This window comes from Papio anubis, chromosome 3 (assembly GCF_008728515.1).
Source record: "Papio anubis isolate 15944 chromosome 3, Panubis1.0, whole genome shotgun sequence".
NCBI lineage: Eukaryota > Metazoa > Chordata > Mammalia > Primates > Cercopithecidae > Papio > Papio anubis.
In genome coordinates this window covers 72,955,078-72,973,271 of record NC_044978.1, presented here as the reverse complement: position 1 = coordinate 72,973,271, position 18,194 = coordinate 72,955,078, and the positions used below count along the sequence as shown (strand labels likewise).

The following is an 18,194-nucleotide window of genomic DNA, read 5'->3' as shown; positions in this document are numbered from 1 at the left end:
TAGTGTAAAAATGGAGTGTCAGACCATGGAAACTCATTCAAACACTCCATTTGGGATTTCATATGTATTGTGGCTTCAAAATTTAAACACTGAAACCCTTTTCCAAATGGATACATGGTTTTCAAATGTGTGGCATGTATGTGTATGAGCATATGTCCAGAAATAAAATAATATATGTTAGTTCTTACAATAATATGTAAGAATAAATTTCTGCTTTTTGAATTACTTATTTCAAAGTCATCAAATAAACTCCATTCTGATAAGCTAGGAATATTAATGAAACTAAACATAATTATTGTTATGTAAATTATAACATCATTTTTACTTTATCAATATTTCTGTTACTTATCTATTTTGAAACCATTAGAAGATTGGTTAGGTTTCTAAAACATATTTAAACTGTTTTTATACTTACCAGATTTTTACAAAGATCTCTTTATGACAATATTTTATTTTTTGCTCGGTTGGATTTTGTTCTTGAGTTCTTACTTTTAACATGGGTTCATGGAGACAATGTTATCTGCATATTTTCATGCTTCTGAAATTTTAAATATATGTTTGAAGAGGATAAAATTTATTGAATATAATTTTTATTAATGTTTTAAATTTTGCTGTATTATTGGAGGCAGATAATGCTATGATACAGAAAAAAGAAGATACCATATTTTTTCCCCTGAATTTGACTTATTTTTATCCTTAGAACTTAGAATTATGGTTAGTAGTGAAGGGTCAATGTTAAGCCTAGGATAAAAGTCAGTGACAATCTTTCTATTTTTCTCGAGACATGTTTATCAGATTCCACTCAAAATTTGATGACAGCATTATTTCTTTTTTTAGGGTTTCTTGTTTTTGTTGTTATTTCCTTGCTATTATTTGTTTCTCTTCCATTTTTATATTCATGCTATAGAAACAGCATGTACATACATTGGCATATTTTTGGGTAATCCAAATTATGTATGACATTATGTATAAGTTTGTAAAATTATGTATTCAACACACATTTCTCATGATGCCATTATGTGTCTCTACTTTTGTTTTGCTGTGATTCAGAAAGAGGCGTAAATTATTTGCTGTTACATTAGCATATTTAACTGGATATTTTCTGTGCTTGTTGATAGAAAGTGCTATTTTACCACTTATTTTATGTTTCTATATATTTTTACTTAATAATTTAGCGGATTTTTAAATTGAAATAAATTTGGTTTTAATTTTTAATAGCAGTAATTCCAACATTACATATTCTATTCGGATTGATGCATATCTGAACAACCCTTCATCAACTTGAGGCACAGTTTGAAATCTTAGGAATCAGTTTCACTTTCCTAAGTACAGGATTGGCAAACCCTAAAATCACCACTACCCGTATTGCAATCATTGGGTAGTGCAGTGAGGAATGACTGTAGCTGGAGAATTTCATTAAATTGGGTTCTGTCAGGAGACAGAAAACACATCAGTAATTTGAATTGGAAATTTTAATATAAAGTTATCTTAATTAGTAAAAGAGGGTGGGTTAAAGAGAAACATAAGAAATAAGGAAATAGTAGATATAGGATCAGCCACTGTATATTGGCTGAGACAGAGGGCACAGGAAGAAATGGACTTGGAATAGCTTTCTCACATCTCATCAAAAGGGGTGTTACTATGTTCCTGTGGATGGCTGAGAACCTGAATGAGGTGCTGCAAACTTTGGACAGCAAGAAGTGTCTCAGCTGGGTGAGACTCTTTGGGAGCAAGGTTTTGATTAAAGTTCCTGGGAAGAGCTGTCCACTGAAGTGTCCATTAATCTTGCTGACAAACCACCCATGAGTATGTCACTGACACTTGATGAAGGGCCACTACATGTTTTATACCCAGCTGGTTATCACAGGCCATAAGAGTAAGAAAGAAACAGCACACTAGAATATAGAGAAGACCCTCCCTTCAGGGGAATTTACTGATAAAGATTAGCATTATTTCAGCAGATATATATATATATAGAGAGAGAGGGTACTGTTTCAGTATTTGGAGCTTAGCATCAACAAACTGACAACTGGCTCAGAAAACAAAAATGCTATCAGGACATGCATATACCTCTTGACATGGTTTGACTGTGCTCCTGCCCAAACTTCATCTTGAATTGTAGCTCTCATAATTCCTACATGTTGTGGGAGGGACCCAGTGGGAGATAATTTAATCATGGGGGTGGTTTCCCCCATACTTTATGGTAGTGAACAAGTCTCATGAGACCTGATTGTTTAATAAGGGGTTTCCCCTTTCACTTGGCTCTCATTCTCCCTTACCTGTCGCCATTTGAGACATTCCTTTCCCCTTCCACCATGATTGTGAGGCCTCCACAGCCATGTGGAACTGTGAGTCCATTATACCTCTTTTTCTTGATAAATTACCCAGTCTCAGGTATGTTTTTTATCAGCAGCATGAAAATGGACTAATGTACCTCTTAAAGTAACAAGGCTCATAATTGTTATAATCAGGAAGCTTCTCCAGAAACATGGTTTCATCTGGGTCTCATCTTTGAATCTGAGTTCTTACTTTTATTTAAGTTTTCTTTTCATTGACTTATGATCTATAAGAGTAACAGAGTGGTTCTCCTTCTTCCCTGAACTACAGTCTTCCTCAGGTGGAGCTTGGGAAAAATACAGATGCTGTAGTTTTACCATCTTATTCAGCTTTACATAGTGACACTAACAGATACTTATTTCTGTGTGAGTGACAAATAAAAGAGGTGCGCAGAACAACACTTACATGAGAAATTAAAAATATAGGTTTAATAACATATATTAACCTGAAAAAATTAAATTGTTTATTATTTGCTAGTATTTCTGTAATTCCCCACAGATTAAGGGTTCTTCTTAGAAAGTTTTTTCAACTTATTACCATTCTATAGTAACAACATTTTTACCCTTCAGTACTTTGAAGATGTTTTAATACGCATTGTCTCTGAAAAGAAGTCTTCTGTCATTCTAATATTTGTTTCTTTGTACAAGAAGGTATAATTTCTTTTCTCTGACTCACTTTAAGGTGTGTCTTTCTCACTAGTTTTAAGAAATCATATTATGATATGTCCTGGTACAGTGTTCCTTTTTTGGGGGGGAGGGGGGCACTAAGGCCTGTTATACCTTTTTGGATCTGTGGGTTTATGAATTTTATTGTATCTTGGTCATTATATCTTGGAAAATTCTTGGCTATTGTATCTTCTTCTTTTTCTGTCTTACTTCCTCTCTCCTTTCCTTAGTAAGTCCATCAGCGTGTACATGAGGAAGGTTGAGTTATCCCATATCTCACTGTTGTCTTCATTTTCTCATTTATTTTACTCTATTTTATTTTTCTTAAATATGTCCTACTTTTCAATGATAGAAAACTTTTACTATGTTCAGTTGCAGTTGTATTCTTCTTTTATGTCTTCAGTTTCAGTAATCTTTCTGTATGTTGTATAACCTGCTGTTGATTACATACAGAATATTTAAAATCAAATATATTATACTTTTAATCTCCAGAAGATCAATATAGATTTTTTTATATATTTTCCGTGTCTCCACATAATTCCATCTTGTTGAGCATATGTACAAGTTGACTGAAGTCAAGGGATACTTGACTGGAAGTATGGATACTTGAGACTAGAAGTATTTCATATTTCAGATTGCTTGATTTTTGGATATTTGCCTATATATAATAAGATATGTTGGGAATGGGACTCAAGTCTAAGCACAAAACTTATTTGTGTTTCATATATACCTTATACACATAGCCTGAAGGTAATTTTATATAATATTTTAAATAATTGTATGCATGAAACAGTTTTAACCAAATTTTGACTAGGACCTGCCAGTTGATGTCAAGTATGAAATTTTCAATTTGTGACATCATGTTGGTGCTCAAAAAGTTTCAGTTTTTGGGGTCTTTCAGATTTTATGCTTTTTGGATTAGAAATACTTAACCTAACATTATATCTTTTTAGCCATACCATCTGTTTAAAAGCCATACCTTCTGAGTCTGCTTTTATTGATTTATTTTTTCTTCCCATTGTTGGTCATTTCCTACTTCTTCACATGTGTACTATTTTTTTAATTGACGCTGATTATTTTGAAGTGTATCTTTTCTGATGCTGGATATTTTCACATTCCTAGAAATATTCCTAAGCATTTGGTTCTGCACAACAAAAGCAACCTTTGTCTAATATCCATTTTTCCTGACTACTGAGAAAATGCATTTGGATTATCCTACCAGATCCCTAATGAATTCCATTCTTTATTTATGCCATTGGGAAAATAATGTATTCTCAGTCCACTGTGAGTTCTGGGATTCTATGCTTCTTTTTTTCTCTTAATTATGTATTTTTATTTTTATTTTCAAGACAGATTCTCACTGTGCTGTCCAGGCTGGAGTCCAGTGACTACTCACATGTGCAATCATAGCAAACTACAGCCCTAAACTTCTGGGCTCAGTCAATCCTCCCTACTCAGCCTCCTGAATGTTGGGACTACAGGTGCTCTTCACTGTGGCCACCTTGCTTCTTTAGGGTGGTACTTTTTCCCGACTTTGAGTTCTCTTACATGCATGAACAGATCCATACTCCACTAAAGATTCAAGGGGAATTATCTGGGGATCTGCAGATTCTCTCTCTCTCTCTCTCTCTCTCTCTATCTCAATGTCTCTCTCTCTGTCCACCCCACTTCTCTCCCTCCTCTTCTTTTCACCTCTCTCCATTAAATTATTCTGACGTTTGAATGCCAGATTCCTTGGTCTCCTGAGAATCCAACCTTTATATCCTCTCCTCAGCGAGGCTTCTCAGACACACTGGGATTTATCTTCACTGTGCTGTGGACTAGAGACTCTTTCCATTCAGGAAGCTAGGCAATTTTAAGACTCAATTCATTTATTCATTTATTTTATCTCTCTCTATGATAGCTCTCATGTTTAGCTAAGGTTTTTCACACATTTTGCTTATTTTATAATGTATTTTAGTTAGATAAAACCCAGTTCCAATTATTCCATCTTGGCCACAAGCAGAAGTCAGTTCAATGTTTTTGTTTTGTTTTGTTTTGTTTTGTTTTATTATCTCCTTCTTTACTTTTTATTTGATAATTATTTTTTAAGTTATCCTTTAAGTTTAGAATTACAAGTGTAGGTTTGTTACCTACGTATTCTTGTGTCATGGGGGTTTGTTGTTTTTGCTTTGCCTAATACACAGAGCTTGTTGAAGAAATATTTCTCCTCTGGGCTCACGCCTGTAATCCCAGCACTTTGGGAGACTGAGGAGGGTGGATCACCTGAGGTCAGCAGTTCGAGATCAGACTGTCCCACATGGTGAAGCCCCTTCTCTATTAAAAATACAAAAATTAGCCATACAAATTTTAGCCATACAATACAAAATACAAAATTTTAGCCATACAATACAAAATACAAAAAATACAAAAATTAGCCATACAATACAAAAAATACATCTGGTGGTGTATGACTGTAATCCCAGCTAACTGGGAGGCTGAGGTGGGAAAATTGCTTGAACTCGGGAAGTGGAGTTTGCTGAGACTGCACCACTTCACTCCAGCCTGAGCAACAGAATGAAGTTCTGAAGAAAAGAAAAGAAAAGAAAAAAGAAAAGAAAAGAAAAGAGAAGAGAAAAGAAAAGAAAAAAGAGAAATAAAATAAAAATTTAAAAGTTAGATTTTTTTTCAAGTTGAGCCAAGATTAAGTGTTGGTGTACATAATAGTTTGACTCTTTATTAATAGTATTACAGTTCAGTTCATTCAGTAATTATAATTCACATAAATGCATATGTATTTGATAACTGAAACAGTATATTTAGTAAATACAAGTACTAACAAATCTCTTCTACTTATACACTGGGCACTTAAAAAAAAGAGAAAGGAAAAAGGGAGAACACACATATGACGTGCATGCACATATACATATTAAACACCAATATTGTTGAGAATACTAACTTCATATGTAATTAACCAGTTTTTATAAAGGATCCAGTATGTAAATCATCAATTTAAAATTATATCATATAGAGAATTAATTGTAAGAATTACGATAACATTGGTTTATAAAGTCTGAAATATGGCAATTCTATGTTGTCACTGTCATTTTTTTGACTACTTTTTTTATATCACAAATGTTTCAATATAATATAATTTATTCACATTCTAATACTTCATTTATGATCAATTGTATTGTATATTTTATCCTAGCAAATATGAACATATAATTTAAAAAATTGAAAAATATCACCAAATTCTCAAATTTTTTCTTGAATTTTTCTCAAATGATTTCCAAGACTACTCATTTGTATTTAAAAATCTACATTTTAGCATGTTTTACACACTTTTATGTCTAAACAAATTATTGTAATAGTTACAGGTGTTAGTAACATAATATTATCTCCAATCTATATAGTTATACATTATGTTAAGCATTTCTTCTTATTACTATTCCATTTATATCTGTTGTGTTCAACTCATAGAATAAATTTCTCAATTCAATTTCAGATAAAATTACTGATATGTTAATATTTAACAAAAAAATCTTGTTTCACATCTGATAAAATTATTTTCTCTGCCAAAGTGATTTGGAAACATAATTATTTCATGTGTATTCTTTACATGGTGTGACATATTATAACCAAGTGTTTTTAAAGAAATTAAATTATATAGAATGTTAGGCTACTCTAAGAATAGTGCTGCAATCCAGCATATGAAAGCACATATATAATTAATTTTTAAAGAAAGTTACTTTAACATAATTTATTAAGAACCACATTAATGAATCCTTTTAAAAAGAGCTTTATTTTAATCCTTTATGACATTCTGAATAATTTTTAAAGTATTAATGATATTAGGATTTTTAACATGCTGTTCAGTGTCATATAATAATTACTTAGTTTTTATTGTGATCATGTTATATATTAAGTTAATAACTTCAGGTTATAATTTAAATAAAAATTTTCATTTATATGCAATATTGCGCATAATTACCTAATTATAATCTATCATACACTACAGTAAAGTATAAATATTTCCTTTAGTTGCAATTATTTCATTTTAGCTGTCTCATTAAAATGCTATATCCTATAAATGATCTTTTAATTAAAGGTTAAATTACATTTCACTGGATATACTGTTAGTGTAATGAATTCCCAGGCAAACATGGCACTTTGTTAGGAGAATAAAATGTACTTATTGTTATGAATGAAATCATCCTCTCTTTTATACAATACTCTATATGAAAACTTATTCTCTTTTATTTTCTGGTAAACACATTTTAATAATGAAATATAGATGCATACACATGTGTCTATAACATATACGTACAGCTTGTGCAGGGAAACTCCCATTTTTAAAAACATCAGATCACCAGAAAAGCTGTGGAAAGACTCATGATTCAATTAGCTACCACTGGGTCCCTCCCACACACATGGGAATGGTGGGATTTACAAGGTGATATTTGGGTGGGGACACAAAGCCAAACCATATCATTCTGCCCCGACCCCATCCATTCTCATGTCTTCACATATCAAAACAAATCATGCCTTCCCAGCAGTCCCCCAAAGTCTTAACTCATTTCAGCATTAACTCAAAGTCTAAAGTCCAATGTCTCATCTGAGATAAGGCAAGTCCCTTTTGCCTATAAGTCTGTAAAATTAAAAATCAAAAGCCAGTTAATTATTTCCTAAATACAATGGGAGTACAGGCATTGGGTAAATACAGTCATTCCAAGTGGGAGAAATTTGCCAAAACAAGGGGCTACAAGGCCCATGCAAGTCCAGAATCCAGTGGGACAGTCACATCTTAAAGATTCAACATGGGCCGGGTGTGGTGGCTCCAGCACTTTGGGAGACCAACATGGGTCGATCACGAGGTCAGGAGATCGAGACCATCCTGGCTCGGTGAAACCCCATCTCTACTAAAAAATAAAAAAAAACTAGCTGGGTGAGGTGGCGGGCGCCTGTAGTCCCAGCTACTCGGGAGGCTGAGGCAGGAGAATGACGTGAACTTGGGAGGCGGAGCTTGCAGTGAGCTGAGATCCGGCCACTGCACTCCAGCCTGGGCGACAGAGCGAGACTCTGTCTCAAAAAAAAAAAAAAAAAAAGATCCAACATGTTGTCCTTTGACTCCATGTCTCATATCCAGGTCATGCTGATGCAAGAGGTGCATTCCTATGGTCTTGGGCAACTCCACCCCTATGGCTTTGCAAGGTACAGCCTCCCTCGTGGCTGCTTTCATGGGCTGACATTGAGTGTCTGTAGCTTTTCCAGGTACACAGTGCAAATTACCAGTGGATCTACAATTCTGGGGTCTGGAGGATGGTGGCCCTCTTCTCACAGCTTCAATAGGCAGTGCCCTGTTAGGAACTCTGTGTGGGGGCTCCGACCCCAAATTTCTCTTCTGCATTGCCCTAGCAGAGGTTCTTCATGAGGGCTCTGCCTCTACAGCAAACTTCTACCTGGGCATCCAGGCATTTGCATACATCATATGAAATCTACGCAGAGGTTCCCAAACCTCAATTCTTGGTTTCTTTGCACCCACTGGCTCTGCATCATGTGGAAGCTGCCAAGGCTTGGGGCTTTCACCCTTTGAAGTAACAGCCTGAGCTGTACCTTGGTCTCTTTTAGTCATGGCAGGAGTGGCTGGGACTCAGGGCATCAAGTACCTAGCCTGCATACAGCAGAGGGACCCTGGACCTGGCCCACAAAAACAATTTTATCTTCTAAAATTCTGGACCTGTGATGGGGGAGGCTGCTGCAAACTTCTCTGACATGCCCTGGAGGCATTTTCCTCATTGTCTTGGTGATTAACATTTGGCTCCTTGTTACATATGCAACTTTCTGCTGCCAGCTTGATATTCTCCTTAGAAAATGAGATTTTCTTTCCCATTGTATTGTCAGGCTGAACATTTTTCAAGCTTGTATGCTATGTTTCCCTTTTAAAACGGAATGCTGCCTTTAACAGCACCCAAGTCAGCTCTTAAATGCTTTGCTGCTTAGAAATTTCTTCTGCCAGATACCCTAAATCATCTCTCTCAAGTTCAAACTTCCACAAATCTCTAGGCAAGGGGCCAAATGACACCAGTCTCTTTGATAAAACATAACAAGAGTCACCTTTGCTCCAGTTCCCAACAAGTTCCTCATGTCCATCTGAGAGCACCTCAGGCTGGATTTTATTGTCCATATGACTATCAGCATTGTGGGCAAAGCCATTCAACAAGTCTCTAGGAAGTTCCAAACTTTCCCAAATTTTCCTGTCTTCTTCTGAGCCCTCCAAACTGTTCTAACCCTTGACTGTTACCCAGTTCCAAAGTCACTTCCCCATTTTCAGGCATCTTTCAGCAGTGCCCTACTCCACTGGTACCAATTTAATGTATTTGTCTGTTTTCATGTTGCTGATAAAGACATACCTGAGACTGTACAATTTATACAGGAAAAAGGGTTTAATGGACTTACAGTTGCACATGGCTGGGGAGGCCTCACAATCATAGCAGAAGGCAAGGAGGAGCAAGTCATGTCTTACATGGATGACATCAGGCAAAGAGTTTGTGCAGGAAAACTCCCATTTTTAAAATCATCACACCTCGTGAAACTTATTCACTCTCACTATCATGAGAACAACACAGGAATGACCATTCCCCATGATTCAGTTACCTCCCACCAAGTCTCTCCCACAACATATGGGAATTATGGAAGCCACATGATGAGATTTGGGTGGGGACACAGAGTCAAACCATATCAATACTCTCTGGCAATGCTGGGCAGCAACTATGAAATGCAGCTGCTTGTCAGCCAAGAGATCACAAGGGTAAACAATCGACACTCTACAGTGTACTGTGTTCCCAGAAGTGTTTGTACAATTGTAAGCTAATGTAAGTGTTGTTAGCATGTTTAAGGTAGACTAGGCTAAGCAATGAGGTTCAGTAGATTAGGCTTCTCAAATGCATTTTCAACTTATAATGGGGTTTTGGGGAGGTAACTTCACTGTAAGTTGAGTAGCATCTGTATTTTAATCACTCTAAGTATTTTTCTCATATTCTTAAGTAACCAAACTTTTTTTTTTAATAGATAGCTATGAGTTTAGCAAGCAGAAAAAAAAAAAAAAAAAAAAAAAAAAAAAAACAACACTGTAAACTAACATCAGTGATGACATCTATTTACACAGATAATGAATGAACCACAATTTTTTGTATATTTTCCAAAATGTAATAATGCAGGATCTATGGGATTTACCAGGAAACTAACAAGCACTGGGACTGTCAGAGGATGTCAGAACTGAACCCTCAATTTCTTGACCATTTTTAACCTCACTCTAAAATTTGAAAAACACTCCATTTCTTGGAGCTGTTTCACTTCATAAATTAGAAAATCTAACATTAACATTCACAGGTCTTAATTCTTTGACTTCTAATTACTTATGTTTGTTATACTCAGCAGAAAATATCTGTTAATATCTCTCCTGTGATGAATAGTTCTGCTTATTCCTTTTTATCCAGCAATATATCAGACTGCTCATTTTTATTTCAACTAATGTATTGTCATTATTTTCAATCCTTTTATTTCAATTTACTTATTTTCCAGCATGGCAATATCCCAAAGCTGGCTTAATACATTTGTTACCTAAACTATTCAACAAATACAGTGGAAAGTCACGAGATCTTGATTAACACGGTCACAAATTTACATTTTCTATCTAGAAGCTCTCCATGGTTTCAGACAGTTCACCATTCTAAATTTTCCTTTGACTCTCCCCAGCACTTTGTTCAAATTTTCTCAGCTCCGCTCATCCCTCCTATTCTATCACATCACCAAAAATTATTTCCTTTTATTTTGTTAAGATAATAGAAGCCAATAGATGAAAAATATTCTAATTTCTTATATCAAATCAGCAGAATACTGGTATTCAGCATCATCCTTGTAGAGGGGTTCATGCAATATTATTCAATCTTTCTATTATAGTGGAACAAAACATCCATTTCCCAATGTAATTGTGTTAGGTATTGTGAGAAACAAAGTCACCCACCCAAACCTAAAGAATGGATTCATAGACCCGGAGAATAGCAAAAGTGAGATTTTTAATGACGGTCTTACAAGATTGGATATTTGATAGGCAGGTACACCTAGTACAGTTTTAACAAGCGAATCGTTCCCTAATGCTCAGGTCCTGCCCTGCATTCCTTACAGGCTGAATACTATGAGGTTACAGCCTTCATGGACATTGCCTATTGATTGTTAAGTAGGGGCTTTAGATGTTTCTTTCTTAGGATTACCTTGCTGCATTTTGTTGTAGCTCACAATGGATTACAATCCTAGTTAGTTTAGGAGCTCTTCAAGTATTTGATTTATGATCTAAATAGCTGGGCAGGCTGATAAGAACAGACAAAATGAGCTACTTTGCAGGCTACTAAACTTTCATTTTAGACTAAACTTTGGTTCGAGTAAGGGAAAGTAAGGGGGAGGGTCGGGGTGGGGGGCGGCGACAAGCAGGCATTTGCTATCTTTGCTATCCAAGCAGGGGCCTAGCATATCTCTTTCTTCTATAATTTGCTGACCTAAGCCAATTTAAGGCATTTTATCTTGGAAATGGACCAGTGTATACATTATTTCCTTCAGTATGATACTAGTTTTGAAGAGGGAAGATTTTAAATAATAGGGAGGATAACATGCTTTTTAGTTCATAGCAATCCCTATGCTATGTGCTGGAGAGAGGATTAGAAAAGTTATATGTGATCTCTGTCATGATAAAATTTACAATCTAATTGGGAAGACAGAATTGAAAGAAGACCAATGTGAAGTTCAAAAATCATTAGCTTTGATGTACACACTTAAGTACTTTGTGGAAGGTATATTTACTAACTGAAAATTGATGCTTCATGCTTTTTTACTATTTAACAAAATCTCCTTGTTTGAGCTCTTGCTTACAAAGATAGTTCTTGCTGGAATCATGCTGTTACTGCCAGGAAAACATATGTAAGTTATGACAACACAAGTTGTTCTATTTTGCATGTCAGTTTTATTTATCACAGCAGATTTTATAAATAGTCAATTTGGTTTAATATCAATCTTGTGAATGTGTGTCTGCATTCCAATGTCAATCTACTCTGAAAATCCAACTCGGAAAAGGATAATTCATTTTAAATATCAGAATACACAATATAGTACAAGGAGTGAACCTAAGGAGACAGCTAAAGAAAGGACAATTTGATAGATGCCAATGATGTAGTTCAGCCAGGAATTGGGCAAGTCAGAAGCCTTAGAAGTATCAATCAAGAATGTTGTAGAAGAAGTTCATGTAGTATAATTCAGCATTTATTGAGGATGGGAAATGTTAGTGACACTTGAACTAGATAACATCTGGAATATATTCAAATACCATCACCTATTCTTTAAATCAGACTTCAACACCTATTCTTTAAATCAGACTTCAATTTATATTCCTGAATATCTATAATTTTACAATATTACAAATAATCCTCAGAATCATTGTACATTTTTATATCCCCCTTTATATAAGATAATGGATTTTTTTCTCTGCTTTATGACTTCTGAGCTTTTATTATAAACATTGTATATATTAAGTCCAAATAATAACTAAGCATTATTTTCTAAAATATGTTTGAAATTTTAAGGTTTTATTATATTTACAGAAAAATAACTTAGTTACTAGTTTAAAGTTTACAACAAAGACTACAAGATTTACATGTGTTTCGGTGTTTAATTTTAGTTAATCTCTATCACTAAACATGGATAAACATTTACTCTTTCCAGAGGCCCAGACACACATGACCCTCATTAATTGAAATATAACTCATACATCCCAAATGTTGGTGGTGTGAAAAAGAAAGTTCTGACACCTCTATTTGATCATGATAGATAATAGTGAGTGAGACATATTTTACTCCTATGTGGTATTTTGGGTTGATCTTTAAGAATAATAATGGCCCATAAGCTTCTATGTTTTCCTTCATTATACAAATTCAAAATCACTAGTATACTGTTCTCATGAACCAAGCTTGTCTCTATGCCCTGTCTGAATTGAAATAACTGGAATCATCTGTTATAGAAAAGTTCATTGAGCTGTACTGGGATTTTCCATGGTTTGGTTTCTGGAGGGGGTACATTTACTTAAAAGCTTATAGATTATCTTATAAAAAATAACATGTTTAATTTTTCTGCTATATATTTTTGAAATTTTTACTTTAAGACCATCATTTCACTTACTTTTTCTAAAAGTATGTGCACAGAAACAAGAGAAGTATTAACTTACCACTATTTTATTAATAATGTAATCATTTTTTATTCTCATTTAAGATTCTGCACCATTATATACCCTAATATTTTTTGTTTGTGTTAGTACTAGTTTCCTATTTATTATAACTAGATAATTCTGGAAAACCCCACATTTTATCATAATATTTGCTTTTAAGTTTTATTCTAATTATCTTGTTATTTAAATTTATTATTTTGTTTCATTACTCTGTATGGGTTAGAAATATATACACATTCTCAAATGTTTCAATATTTATTGAACTGCAAAATATCCTAAAAGAAAAACTGTCTCTCTTTTATATTCTGGAATCTAAAGACTATCAATGATTTTTCATTATTGAATTTTCATATTGAGCAAAACTGCTCTGTGAACCCGTTTTTAATGTAGAATAAACTATGGTTTAATAGATAATATTGGTTACTATTGTGCTGTTATTTCATTTCCTGTGTCTGATTTTTATCCAACAATCCATTTTACTCATTTACCTCCTGTGGGCAGGTTTCATTTCTAAATTATATACACTTTTTTTTTTTTTCTGGTGTTTGAGCAACAACAGTTTTCAGTCCTGTCATTAACTCTAAATTATTGTATTTAGTATTTTTAACAGAAAATAGTAATAAATGTAAGTATTTATAAAGTCATAGTACTAGAAATAATTTTGATCTATATTTTATTAATCATTGTTTTCCTATGATAAAACCTCTTTCTTTAGAATTATGCAACCTGGGTAACAGTTTCTTAAGATGAAAGCTTAATATTGAATCTTTTAGGAGAACTATATTAATCCAACTCAAGTACTGTCCCTAAAAAATTTTATCTAAGAAGTATTAATGTAAATAATGAGGCTATCAAAAAGGCATTGGAATTATAAACACAGTAGGATAAATTAAGCAAATAAAAATAAAGTCTATGTGTATAATATTTTCATAATTATGAGAAATTCAATATGGTTTTTAAAATTATTTATTAGCAGCCGGGCACAGTGGCTCACACCTGTAATCCCAGCACTTCAGAAGGCCCAGGTGGGCGGATCACGAGGTCAGGAGGTCGAGACCATGCTGGCTAACATGGTGAAACTCCATCTCTACTAAAAATACAAAAAAATTAGCTGGGAGTGGTGGCGGGTGCCTGTAGTCCTGGCTTCTCGGGATGCTGAGGCAGGAGAATGGCCTGAACCCGGGAGGTGGAGCTTGCAGTGAGCCGAGATTGTGCCACTGCACTCCAGCCTGGGCGACAGAGCGAGATTCCGCCTCAAAAAAAAAAAGAAAATATTTATTAGCTAAAATATTTTTTAAATGATACAAACAATAACCTAACACTTTAGATAAAACATTTAGAAATTTAGGGCTAAATTCTTTTTCTCTCTAAGAAATTTATAAAAAGTATCTTATTTCAGATTGATACATATATTTTGCAGGACAAGTTTATTTCAAACAATTATCTAATTTTTATATGAGAAACCAGGAAATACTGTGAACTTCGGCACTTTCATTCAACAACCCATGGATTGAAACTAGCTAATACAAGAAACAAAAGGCCTGCTGCGGTGGCTCACGCCTGTAATCCTAACACTTTGGGAGGCCGAGGCAGAGGAATCACAAGGTCAAGAGACCGAGACCATCCTGGCCAAGATGGTGAAACCCTGTCTCTACTAAAAACATAAAAATTAACTGGGCGTGGTGGGGCACACCTGTAGTCCCAGCTACTCGAGAGGCTGAGACCAGAGAATTGCTTGAACCTGGGAGGCGGAGGTGGCAGTGAGCCAAGATGGCGCCACTGCACTCCAGCCTGGCGACAGAGTGAGACTCCGTCTCAAAAACAAACAAACAAACAAAACATTTAATGTACTATTTAGAGTCCACAAAACCTAAGGAAGGTTATAGGAATAGGTTCTTGGTTTAGCTTCAGAAAGAGTTCAGGACCTACGCTGGATGGATATCTCGCCTAATGACAAACCCCAAAGCAGCATCTGCTGTGATCATGAAACCACTTCTACCACACATACCTGGAATTCAGCTTCCCCTGCAGCCACGTACATCAAAATCAGCCTCTTTGACTTAGTCTAATTTCTTGTTCTAGGTACTTATGTATTACAATCATATCTGAATACTTGACACACAACTTTGCTGAGAATAAAATTCATATGATACGATTCCCTTCAAAGTAGTTCAGGTTTGATCCATTTTGTGTTGACATAAAATATCACAAATATAAAAGTCAAAAGCCAGCATATTTTTTCCCCTTTAAGGTAACATATTTTATGTTTAATTAGAAATATGTCTTCACACTGAAAGCTAGTAACAATCCTAGAATAAGAATCAGTGCCAATCTTTCTAATGTTCTGAGATATGATTATCAGATCTTATTCATACAAATATATCCATCACATCACATGTGTATTGTTTGAGATGACAGCATTTAGAGTCTCCTTAAACAATTAGCAATTGTTAAGATTACATTTTTATCAACTGTAATCACCACGCTGTACAAAGATCTCTAAGACTTATCTTCCTAACAGAACTTTTGTACATTTTGACCATCTTCCCATTTTACCTGCTCTTTCTCAGACCCAAGTACACTCTTCTGCCCTCTGCTTATATGAGTTAGACTTTTATTAGATTCCACATATAAATAAGATTATGCCATATTTGTCTTTCTGTGCTCAGCTTATTTTACTTAGCATAATGGCCTCCAGGTTCATCCATATTGTCACAAATTACAATATCTTTTTTTTCTTTTGCTAATGCTTAATAGTACTCCATTATGTAAATAAACCACATTTTCTTCATCCACTAACCTATTGGTGGACACATGGGTTGAGTCCATATCTTGGCTATTGTGAATAATGCTGAAGTGAACGTGGGAGTGCACGTCTTCAGCATACTGATTTCATTACCTTAAGCTACTATGCCCAGAAGTGAGATTCCCAAACATACATAAATTTTACTTTTTATTTTTGAGAAAATTCTATTACTGTTTTCCATAATGGCTGTATTAATTTACCCTGTACCAACATTGTACAAAAGTTTCCTTTTCTTCACATTCTCACGAACACTTGTTTTCTTTTGTCTTTTTGATAAAAGCTATTCTTTTTTTTTTTCTGTTAATTGTTTATTTATCAAGAGGAACTACTTCTTAGCCCACATATTCATGTGTCATAGTTCAGGAGTCAGTGACAAACTTCTAGGTAATTCAACCTGAAGAAATTCTTTATATTCCAAGATTACTTTACAGTCTGAAAGATACCAGCCTTCCTCAACTCCTCAAAATCTTTCATGGCATCATAGTTTCTGTAGAAATCTGCGTATGCCTTCTTTCTTTTATCAGCCACACCAAACTTATACAAAGCTGCAACTCCCAGGGATAGCACGAATGCTGCAACCATATGAAATTGCAGACGCCTGGCCAGAAGGCCACGCATCTGAGGTTTTGGCAAAACTTCGGGTGCCATGGTAGTTACTGTCCTTGATACATATGCCAACCTCAATACCAATGTCCTTCCCGACTAAAGGAAAAATGGATAAAAGCTATTCTAACAAATGTGAGATGACATCTCGTCGTGGTTTCAATTTGCATTTCCCTGATGATTAGTGATGTTGAGCATTTTTTCATATAACTACGGAACATTTGTACATATTCTTTGGAGAAGTGTCTATTCAGGTCTTTTGCTCATTTTCTAATTTTTTAAACTATTGAGTTCCTTATGTATTTTGAATATCAGCTCCTTTTTTAAGAGGTAATACATATATTAATTAGTTTGATTTAATCATTTCATAATGTATACATATATCAAAACATCACATTGTATACCATAAATGTATGAGTTTTTGTCAACTAAAATAAATTAATTAAAATTTACAAACAAATATTACCTAAAATGATTTAATGACTTCAAGCCACTAAAAAATTATATACCATACACCTAGTATCACATTTCATGCACTGTCTTTTAAATACATTACTGTGAAATATATATGATGTGTATATAATTTATCTGGCATGATTTTAGATTTATTAATGTTTAATCTTAAGATCCTAAAAATCTTTAGAATATAAGTGTACATTTTTTACAGTATGCGTTATATGTACTTAAAATTACTACACAGTGGAAATCTATTAAAATTGCACTAATTTTACATGAGAGAAAGAGGTGTGAAAAATAAAGATAGAATTTCTATTGAATAATATCCGTTCTTTCTGTTTGACAATATTTGTTCTTTTCTTGGACTTGGATGTATGTGATAAGTCATTGGGATCCTTATATTTCCTACCTGATGACATAAAGAAACTTGCCTTTTACTTTATCATTTTCTCTAACATCTCTAAAAGAAATTGATTGATTCCTGAAATTATACATAAAATAGCAGAGAAGCAGAAATATTAATTTGACTATATATAATGCTTCTAAAAGAATATGCAATATTGCACACATATAATATTGCACACATATAACTAGGATTAAAACATTTATATATAATGACCCAAATAAATATTAAACATTAAATTTTAAAAAATTATATTTATCAAAAATCAAAAGAAGCAACTTGTTTATTTACATGTAAAATGTGGCAATCTGTCACTAACTTTAGATGTACTGAAACAGAAGGTTGATTTTTCAAAATCTAAGTTTAAAGAGATTAAACAGGTGTGTATTTATTTGTCTAAGTGTTTCTTAGATTGAAAAAGATATAATCTTTCTCCATCAGATTAGAACCTTTGCTTCCTGATTCCCCTTCTGAAAGGTACAATTCTGTTACCACGAGACCGTTTACTCACCATTGCAAGTGTCGCTCCTTATAGCAACACAGAAAACATTAGAAAAAAACAAAACTGCAGGTTTGTCAACTACAAACACGTGTGTATGGTATGTGTAAAGAAAACTAGACAATGAATTATACAAATGCTTGCAAAAGCAATACTTTTGAAATAACATATGCTGT

At 34.2% G+C, this 18,194-nt stretch overlaps 1 protein-coding gene across 1 annotated transcript; it reads right to left on the bottom strand.

Annotated features, from left to right (window-relative positions):
• Positions 1–16,343: 16,343 nt before the first annotated feature.
• Positions 16,344–16,780, bottom strand: LOC108586074 (cytochrome c oxidase subunit 6C-like). Its single transcript, XM_017959009.3, has one exon. It carries the CDS (start codon positions 16,703–16,705, stop codon positions 16,478–16,480), a length of 228 nt encoding a protein of 75 aa, XP_017814498.1. The 5' UTR covers positions 16,706–16,780; the 3' UTR covers positions 16,344–16,477.
• Positions 16,781–18,194: the final 1,414 nt, after the last annotated feature.